At 29.7% G+C, this 10,950-nt stretch overlaps 1 protein-coding gene across 3 annotated transcripts in view; it reads right to left on the bottom strand.

Annotated features, from left to right (window-relative positions):
• Positions 1-6,073: 6,073 nt before the first annotated feature.
• LOC107455201 (uncharacterized) overlaps positions 6,074-10,950 on the bottom strand; it is a 28,065-nt gene continuing 23,188 nt past the window's right edge. For all 3 annotated transcript variants that reach the window (XM_016072698.5, XM_087167213.1, XM_043053455.3), the window contains exons 7-8: positions 9,111-9,206; positions 6,074-6,277 (exon numbers count right to left, since the gene is read on the bottom strand). In XM_016072698.5, the coding sequence (XP_015928184.1) occupies positions 6,123-6,277; positions 9,111-9,206 (251 nt within the window). In that variant the 3' untranslated portion in view covers positions 6,074-6,122. The remainder of the gene's footprint in view (positions 6,278-9,110; positions 9,207-10,950) is intronic.

Here is a 10,950-nt window from a genome sequence, read left to right as displayed (position 1 = left end):
ACAGTGAATTTGAGATTATACCAAATGATAGTTGGTAAACGAGGATAGTTGGTATATTGGCATACTCGTATGCCAATAAAATCATTGTAGGCTTAAGAATTTCTCAAAAAGATTTCTGGGTTCTAAAACTGATCAAATGACATTGGGTTCAAGTACCGATAAAAAAAGGCCGCAAGTTAGAATACTGATCAAATGATAGCCGCTTTTTTAGTCTCGATAATATAGTGAGTTCAAGTTCTGAACAAAAGAGAGTGAGTTAGATCAAAAGTTATTGAGGATGGTGATTATTTTAATTGCGCACATTTAAATGATATTTTGAAGTTATTTGGCCTTCATTCTGTTTAAATAAACCTTTAAAAAATGAAAAATTGTTGTTTCAAAGAAATTTTATGAATTTATAAACTCTTTAACTCTCCCATAAATAAACTCACTCGTTATTAATTTGCTTATTCTCTAATCTTAAAACAAGGTTAATCTTAAACAGGAAACTTAAAGCAATTCCGTTCCCCCCTTGTTTGTTGAATGGTTTAGAGGAGAAGAAATGCGGAACTGGAAAATGGGAAACTAATTAAAGTGTCAAAAAATGACTTTTCTGTTACACACTTTTCTTTCCAGCCTTAGTAAAACTTATATGTAAAGAACTCAACAACAAAGAAATTTACTCTAAAAATATATCATTAAAAATAACTATAAATATATTCTTAAAAAAGAAATAATTAATAAAACATAAATCTGAGTCTCGTTCCCACCTTGGTAAAGATAATCATAGATGTAGGCAGCATGTAAGTTTTGTCTTGTTTTTCAAATAGATTTTAAAAAATTTTGATACGAAGGCTATGTGGAACTCAAAACTACATTAAACATAGAGGGTTCAAAAAGAAGCATAGTGGAAATTTTAGAGAATATTTTTGAGAATTAAATGTGAAAATTTTTTTATAGAAGGGAGAAATATTGTAATACATTCTAATACAAGTGAGCAGAGGAAGAAGATGCAAAATGTTCCATCCATATTTGGAAGCATGAGAGAGTAAGTATCGTGACCCCATAAAAATTTTCCTGAAAACGTGAAACGGCTTATTCTGGATGGTCAGAATATTACTTTTAGATCACCACAGTTTAAAAATTGAATAAATGGAAAGGAATTTCCATTTGCATTTTCATATTCGATTTGTAACAAGTGCGTTGTCAACGCATCCGAGTAACGCACTTGTAATTTTCTGCCCATGGAAAATGTTTACTGTTAAAGGAATTTGATTTCGGGATGGTTGACTGAATGCAAACAATTGGCGATCGCAACGCTCGAATACACCATCTGGGGAGAGACCGGTTTCATGCATTTGGCTCTTCTCCTCTTTTCAGTTGTATAGGAATGTACTACGATATTTTCCCTTTTTATTTAATAAAAGTATTTTTTAAAATTTCCGTGATGCTTTTCTTTAGAACTATGTTTGATGTAGTATTCAGTTCCATATAGTTTTACAACTTAAAAGATTTTAATCTATATGAAAATCAAGAGAGAAACTAACGTACTTCCTTCCTCTATGACTCTCCACGCGCTACTGGGGAACAGCGTTGCCAGAACTTAAGATTAAAAAGTAGCGAATGGGAGCTCCAAAAGTAGCGGATTCGAACATTTTGTAGCCCAAAAATAAATCATATATATGTAGTATCTAAAATACTAGCTTAATAAAATTAAAAGGATCTTTTGATACTAAACTCAAAAAGAATTATATCTATCTGCAGATAAGCTTATCTGGTTTCTGAGAACATTAAATTTCTCTTTCACGTACATATACGCGAAGGGCTAAGTTAAGTACGTGAAAGAGAAATTTAATGTTCTCAGAAACCAGATAAGCTTATCTGCAGATAGATATAATTCTTTTTGAGTTTAGTCTCAAAAGATCCTTTTAATTTTATTAAGCTAGTATTTTAGATACTACATATATATATATTAACAAAATTAATATCACAGCATAAATAAAGTGTAAAGTTTGCCATGTTTTGAGTGTTCTAATTTACTAATTTTTTTGGCTATATTTCTGTAAAACAGCGCCGTTTGCCAGAAAACATTATAATAATAATAACATTGGATAGCTCGTTTTTTCAAGCTTTTTTATTTGTAAAAATCAGTCGGAACTGTCTTCGATATTTTAATGTTGGTGCGGTCTTAGAGCTGCATAAGAATAATGGGACATTTTATGAGAAATTATTTTTCTACTAAGAGGTTTCGACCTCAGCTCGCTTCGTTCCCCAACCTCAAGAACCTTAATTACTCGCACATAAAAATGTTCTCACTAGCTAATTTTTTTTTTAATGAAATTAACTCGCGTTTCGAGGAAATTAAAAATAAGACCTAACAAGGACCCAATCTCCAACAAGAAATTCAGAAAAGTTCAACTTCATGGGTTCATCTGTGTGCCTTTGAAAATAAAAGGAATTCAGAAATAATTTTACAATATTCAGAAATAATTTTACACTATATTGATATTTTGTATAAAAAAAAGTTTATTAAAGGAAACGCAAAATAAACTTTTTATTTGATTTACCCTCCCCCCCCCTCTAATTTCGGGCCTGGGCCAAATGCTCTTGGCTTAGTCAGGCTCTGACGACCTCGGTTTCATTCACTTGTAGACCAATTCCATCGGCACAACACTGTTTATAATGCTTCCATAAACGAAAAAAAATTGGCCGCCGCTGATCTAAACTATATTAATAAATAAGATTTTTCACTACTGGTTTTTTGTATTTCATAGTTTTTCAATTACAATTTGTAACAGTTTTTTTTTTCAAATTTTATTTTGTAGTAATGTATTTTTGATATTTTTAAACATTAGATTGCCCAAGGAAGTCATTTTGACTGCTTTTTGACTGAATTAGAAAAACAACGATGACACAATTTCTAGAATTTTGGGACTTTTTGTACAACATAAATTTTTTTATCGTTAATATTTATTAATAACTAGTTAAATAAATGAAAATAATATCAAAAATTAGTTTTAAACAAATTTCTTTATACATTAGCTATTTTTTAACAATGCAGTCATTTTGACTGCTTTTAGGCAATATAGGTATTTCCGTCTTTCTAGCGTTAAAACAAAAAAAATATTTAGAGGAACTTATATAAATACGTATATATTTTTTAATAAATATATTAATGATTTTGAAGAACAATTATTAATGCAACGTGATATACCTGAATGCATTAAAAAACCTCACTGAAACAATGGTATAATTTATTCATATCTAGTTTGGAGTTAATTATTTTTAATAAAAATCAATAACTAAAGAAACATAATAATTTAAGAAAGAAAATGTAAATTTTGCTTTTTCCTATTTTAAAAAGAAAAACATTGATTTTTTTAAATATATTTGAATGAATATTTCTATAATCTAATCTGTAAATAAATTGTTACACAATAAATCTGATTAATATTCATAGTTATTATGTTGTTTCACCCAGCATATTTCCACAAACATCAATTTTGGAATTTCACTTATTTTAAATACTCTAAAAAAATAAAAATACAGTAGAGCGCCGATTATCCGAACCCTTATTATCCGAACCATGTCCGAATTCGTTTTTTTTTTTTTATAGTTTACAATACTTTTTTACTTATCGACAATTTTTCTAAATTTAGAAGAATAAAGAATATCCACTGTATCTGAAGACCATATTTAATTTACAACCCTTTTTAGCAGTTTTCTTATAGTAGCCAATACATACATGTATTGTTATACAGTTAAACCTACAAACCCCTTTAGCCCTCTTCAACTGAAAATTATCTTCCAAGAATGCGAGCTTCAATTTGACAGTCTACAATGGTTGAAATTAGGAAGGAGTTTATGAATAGATATGTGCTGAAGTTCTACTATTGGGGGATGGGTACTTGTCACTTATGGTTAGTGATTACAGTGCTTGGAATCTGAAATCTTGGAAAAAAAGTCTTAACAAAAAAATAAACGAAACTGAAGTTTTAGAACTAGTAGATCTTCCCGATGAAAAGATGCCAGGTTATACAGCAGAAGAAATAGAACACTGGTGCCGATACACTGAAAATGACCCAGGATTTCAAATTTTTAATGATGATTTGAAATTTCGAATGAAAATCGGAACTCAACAAACAAAGAGGAAGAAGTAGGTGATCAAATTCAAGATAGTGCACCTTCTCATTTAGAAGCATGCAATTCATTAGATATTACAATGAATACGTTAAAACGTCAAAATGATGTTGATCCAGTTCAGTTGATTTATTTAAAAAGAATATAGGGAATGGCTGCTCAAAAAAAGAGCATCTTCTTTGAAACAAAAGTCTTTGCTGGATTTCTTTTGCAATGGAACATTAAGAAAAATGTGGTAAAATCAGTAATTTATAAAAAAAAAATTATAAAAAGCTGAAATATAATGAATAGAATTCAAAATGAAAAAAAAGTTTAAAAAATAAATAAAAAAATAATTAAAAATTGAAAAAAATTTTTTATACATGCCAGAGCTATTTTAGATAGTACTACCAGTCCTAAGCCTAGAAAAAGTGATAAGGGAAGTTAGTGCATAAATAATAATCATTTAAACTAGATTTTAAACAACTTTCCAATTATCCGAACTTTTCATTATCCGAACCACGTTCGGTCCCGAGCAGTTTGGATAATCGGCGCTCTACTGTAGTAATTTATAAATTCTATATTTCCTTTTTAAACTATAAAGGTTATATAATTCTATAAAGGAACAGGGGAAAATGCAAATGTATCTGAAGAGAGATTAAATGTATAAAACTCCAGTTGAACAAAAAAGTTTTCTGCTTACAAAAGATTAGGTGAGATAAAGTCTCTTGAACACAGAATAGAAAATTTATTGATATTTTCTTTCAATTATTACATAACTCCAGGGATATAATGAATTTTTTCCTTATTTTGACGCTCCCTATTTTAAAATCCTTCCCTGATGCTACACATATATAACAAAAGATTTTATTTAATGCAAATTGTCTCGTTTCATGGTTTGTATTCTAAAGATCTCCTGATGCAAAAGCTTAAATTTTTCATTTTACTTTCGTTTTATTCTTGAAAAAAGTTTTAAAAAGAAAAAGGAGTTCATAATGGAGCTATACATGTATGTACAGTGGAGCATCGTTTATACGACGATCACTTATACGACGTTTACATTTATACGACGTTTTAGTGTGGTCCCAAATCATTCCTATTCATTTTAATGTAAAAATATATCGTTTATACGACGCACGGAATCGGTTATACGTCGGTTTTTAGATTTTGTTCACGTTTACTTAATTTTTTTATTTTTTCTTGTGTATTTTAAAAAAGGGCGGAATTTGCCAACATGAATGATACAGAAAAGGGTGCCAACAAGAATGCTTGGATGACGACCGTAATTTTTACTAGATGACTGAAAAAACTTGACAATGTTACGAAGAGGGAAAAAATAAAAATTTTGCTAGTCATCGACCTATGTCCAGCGCACCCATCGATACTAATTATTTTGGAAAATGTAAAAGCTCTCTTTTTTCCTGCAAATTGCACAGGTACGCTTCAGCCATTAGATTTGGCCGTGATTAGAATCTAAAATTTCATCATAGAAAGCAGTAAGTTCAACTCGCTATTCAAAGCATTGCATTGTAGAGACTAATAGCAAGAAAATATCATTTAAAGTAACATACATTCAAATTGCTCACTGCAATTTTTCTTCTTTGGTTATTTGTTTGCTTTGCTTTGTCTAATTTAGAAATTTATGCAAATCAACACGCTTAACATTAAAATTAACTGAAAACAGAGTTAGTTTCAGTTTTAGAAGTAAAAATCGATTATACGACGTTATCGTTTATACGACGTTTTCCGGTGGTCCCTTCGGCGTCGTATAAACGATGCTCCACTGTACTTCAATTCCAACAATTGAGTCGAATTAAAAGAAAGGAAAAGTGGTAAAGATATCATAAATTAAAAAATTTCCCTTCAACTTGTTTCATTCAACAACAAAAAATTTTAAAATTAAAAAAAAACGAGTTACGATAAATAAGTTAATTTCGTACACCATTTAGAAACAAAAAAAATTTTTCTTAATAAATAAGAGACAAAAATAAGATATTTAATAAATATGAATCACATAAACACATTCAAGCATCTTCAAATTGCCCATCTTCAGAGGGTTCCCAGACTTCTCGTACTGTAATACGATTGACGTGCATATCAGATGGAATTAAAACATTCAACTCTTTATCATCAATTTTTCCTTCTTCTCTCAAATGGTGGCGGTAATTTTTTTTAAAATCTGCAATAAACAACAAAATTAGCACATTATAAAACTTGATTTTTTATAGAAACAAAAATTTATTTTGACCAGAAGAAATATAAAGTATTTACCAATATTTGAGTGTGTATCATTACGTATGTTTACCCATATGTGCGATAAGTTCAAGTAACATGCTATACTCAAATCAATTCATCAAGTTTTAACTTAAGAGTAATTAGAAGTCCAGTAATCTTGCATGATAGGTGAAGAAATTTGAATTGAGAAAAACAGATTTAAAGATAAAACTTTGAATAAATAACTTTTAAGAAAATACATGAATTTTTAGACAGTTCCAGTTTAGAAAATAAGTATTTCTTATTTTCAGTGCGCGGGTTTCAGTAATTTTGATGTAACTTAGAAAGCTTTTTTATAATTAGTGTCAAATTTCTTAGAATAAAGTTGGTCATAGCATATACTTTTTCCAATAAAAAAAAATATCAAAAAATTATTTTTAAGGAAAAACACTCCCTTAAAATCAACATTTAGCATCCAGGATTCATTTTTTTTTCAAAGAGAATCCTTGCTCTATGTCTGCATTGCCACAACATCTCCAATTATCCCATATCATACAGAAGTTTAAAGTTGAAACCTTCATTGTAATTATTGGTAAACTCTACTGAGCATTTCAAACTGGTTCTTTAAAATATACAATGTTTTTAGAGTTAAAAACTATAAAAAACATACCAGAAAGTTCTTTTAAAAAACTGAGTTGCATTTTATCAGGAATATCTTCATTCAAATTTAAAATACAAAATTATACATTTTAATAATTTCGTTAAGCATATTCCTGCAGAAATTTATCTGGAAATTGGCAAATACATGTTTAAGAATAACTCAATTTTTACTATCTAATGCATATATTTTGAAGATATATCTTGTATACCATGTATACATTTTTAAGCCCATAACAAACTGTAAATCTGAAAGGACTTTTTTTAAACTTAAATAAGCAAAAAACAAACAAAAAAAGTGATCAATTATGAGAAAGGTGTAATAATTTTACATTATTACCTATAAAGTGAGAAGTTTTGATGATGTGATTAAACATCACTTTAAATGAAATGAAAAATATTTTGATTGAAAAATATTTTTCTGTAAAAATTTTTAGTAACTATTGCACTTGTTTTCATAATATGACACTTATATCAAACTTCAGCTTTATTATTTTAAAATTTTTCATAATATTTAAATTTAATTTTACATCTGCGTAGTGCACATATAAATTGTCAAGTCTTTAAGCGGTTATAAAGTCAATAAAATGCTAATCATATTTATTAATGTCTTGAAATCATTATTAACTCAACACTTCTTCAATTTTTAAGAAAAATATTAAAATTCTTATGGTATAGAGATTCCTAGATTTCCTTATTTTTAGCAAAGATTTTCAATGCTTTGTTCCCAGATAATAAACAAAAATGTGTTTCAGATATTAATTTGAAACAGATAGGAACATTAATTATTTTTAAAAGTAAAGCAGTATTTTAATTGTCAAAATGAATTTTAGATAATATCATGATCATAACTATTAGATATTAGAATGAAAATATTACTGCAGAACTCAATTTTAAAATCACATTAAATAAAATACATCAGCCAGATAAAAGTTATCTGCAATAAAAATATTAACTTATTATTTTTGTTTTTCATTTTACTAAAATTGAAAATACTGAAAGGGTTCATACAAGTACATTACCTAAGCATCTAAAGAGGGATTTGTGAATTGTTTATTTTTGCTGGCAAGGGTGGGGGAAGTATATGAAATGATTACGCAAACTGATTACTCCCTTACTTAAAATTTTTTTTTGTAGCAAAAAAAGTATTAAAAAAAACTTTAAAGTATCACATTTGAAATTAATTTTTTGTAAGGAGTTTCAGGGGTCAATTAATTTAGTCCACAGAATGAAAACAAATATTCCTGAAAAATATTTTACTCAAAATTTTACAAAATGGATTCTAATGTAAATTTTTTTGTGCGTGTGTGAGAGGTTGGATCTTTTATTTGAATTCAATCCTAATACTGGGTAACTATAGATCAGCTTTGAGGAGAACTCCTACAGACTAAAAGTCTAGGGCTGTCTGCTGCTATGGTTACAAGCTGGAGCACATTTCTAATGGGGGTGCAATGAAGGTGTTGATTGGTTTACTCATGCAGACCTATGCAAAGATCAAGACAAAACTATCACCCCCATACCCCCATTTGAATTTTCGACATTACCACGGTACAGATGTCTGGAGGAGTTCTCCTGAAAGCCGCACTATACAGCAAGTCAATGTTTCGCAAAGTGTGGTATATGTACCCACAGGAGTTCGGGAACAGTTCAGCGGGGGTACGCATTCTTATGCGAAATATCTTGCAACAAACAAAAATTTCAGAACATTTTATTTAAAACAAAGCTAGCCATGAAAGTTTACAATTACGTATTTTTCAATTGGCTATTTTTTGCAGAGTTTATAGTTAATAATTAGTGGTATCAACAGCCAGTTGTGACTTATAACTTTTGTGCAATTTTTTATAGCAAAAAATACATTCATTTATTTTATTAGTGGTACACAGGGTTGCGAAAAATTTAGAAAGGGTACACAAAAGTCATAACAACACTGTTTGGGAAACACTGCAGTAAGTCAAAGTAGAAGCAAAAAACAAAAGGGGTGCATCTTGAGAGACTTTATTTACAAGGGGGGTAGGGTTGTGATTTACTTATTTTTGCAGAAAGCGGGTAAAATTTCCAAAAAATATGCTTACATAATATTTAAACCAAAGCAAATGCACTAACAAGGCCCTGAATTTTTTTTCCAAAATAAATTAACTTACTGCTGCTTGGCATATAGTTGGCTGAATCATCACTTTCCCAGTCACTTAGTTCTAAGAATTTTCCACTGTTATCAGAACAGCTTGATCCCGTAACAGCTGAAAAGAAATACATGTAAAAAATAATCAGGTAGAAAAATTGGAGTTCTTCAGGCACTATTTTCACAAAAAATATGAACAATTTTTAGAATGTTAACAGCTGTGCCATGTAGGTGAGCTGAACAATAAAAGGATGTAGAAAAACTAAAACACATTTCTTGCAAAAAAAAAAATAATAATAATGATACTATTTAAATAAAATAAGGTTGCCATTAGGTTTCAATGATTCCAATATCATCTGCATACCATTAAAAATAATTAAGATGAGAGATATCCTCCCTACTTTTAACACGTCATGTTTGTGTAAGGATTTCTTTTTGCCCTAAAAAAATGTGTCGGGGGGGTCGCTTAAAGAGTGTCCATTTATAGAAATTCAGAATAGTAAAATTTGAGTCCCTCGAAAGTTTACCAAAGTGAAGCCTTAATATTTACCCCAGATTCTGCTGCTAAATGCTAACTCTGCAAAAGTTAAGGCACTTTGATTTGAAACACGATACTTCACAAGTCAGAATTTACTTGTCACCAGTGGTGAGCCGGTGAGAGGAAATTTTGGAACAATTAAAAACAGTGTAAGTGTTAATCAGCTGCAAGTTGAAGTTCTATTCCCAGAGAAGACACCCAGACTAAGGGGTACCCACTTTTCTGGTAAGTAAAATCAGTGATTCAACAACATTCTTATGTTGTTGGTCACAAAATTGTGGAACTTTAGAATCCAGGGTTGCAAAAAACCCAGGTTTTTTCAACAAAAAAAAAAAACCCAACCCGGATGGGTTTTACTAGGATTTTCATGTTTTATTAGGTTTTTTTTTTAAAGAAAGGGCAGAGATAAGTATCTTACTTTAAAAAAGCTTATTTTAATATAAATAGCTAAGTTTAATTTTATGAATTGACTTAACATGCAGGTAATTAAAGTGTAATTAATAGTTAATACAAATAAATGGGTGCAAAAGTCTGAAAATAGTTTCTTCTGACATCACGATACAAAAATTTTATATGTACTCACATACATCACACATTTGAAACTTATCTTATCACAGGATTACTTTTTATTTAAATTTCAATCTGCAAAAATATTTGAGGAAATTATATATTTTTTTGCATAGAAAGCGAATCAGAGGCACTGACTAATCAATGGCCATACAGTCAAATCTAGTCAGCAAGGTGACTCTCCAGTCTTCAAACACAGTCTTTTCACCATAAGTTCATTTTTTAGGCTAGACTACATATATATTGCAATAGAATAGCTCTTTAATATTACAGAGAATAAAAAAGAAATCAATTTTAGAAAAACCCAGCAAAACACACTTTAGGGTGGGTTTTACTGTGTAGGTGGGTTTTTTGCAACACTGTTAGTATCTCACAAAGGATAGCTGCAGTAATGCTCTCATATGTGCTTTTTTACTAAATTAAAATTGTGTTGCATCGAAAATTTATTTGTATAAGCGTTTAAGAAACTCATCCTCAAGATTTTGATGTAATATGGGTCTATAGTAGTGTTTCAGAGAAACAGTTGCTTGCATCTCTGGTTAAGAACCGGGGATTGTGTGTTCAATCCTGGCAGGAGTCTAAGTAACTGTCATGTAATAGGCAGGTATTGGAGGTAACATCACTTTTGTTTTTTCTGTCTTTTCGCTGAGTCTTTACATTAGCATATTAAGGCGACAAAGGACTTTCAAATTTTTTTTTTAGAAATTCTCAAGGGATTTGTTCGAAATTCTCAGTACACATTTATAGTGTTAAAGAC

Source organism: Parasteatoda tepidariorum, chromosome 7, assembly GCF_982258835.1.
Source record: "Parasteatoda tepidariorum strain Cologne lab strain chromosome 7, Ptep-v5.0, whole genome shotgun sequence".
Lineage (NCBI taxonomy): Eukaryota > Metazoa > Arthropoda > Arachnida > Araneae > Theridiidae > Parasteatoda > Parasteatoda tepidariorum.
This window is presented reverse-complemented; position numbering and strand designations above follow the sequence as displayed.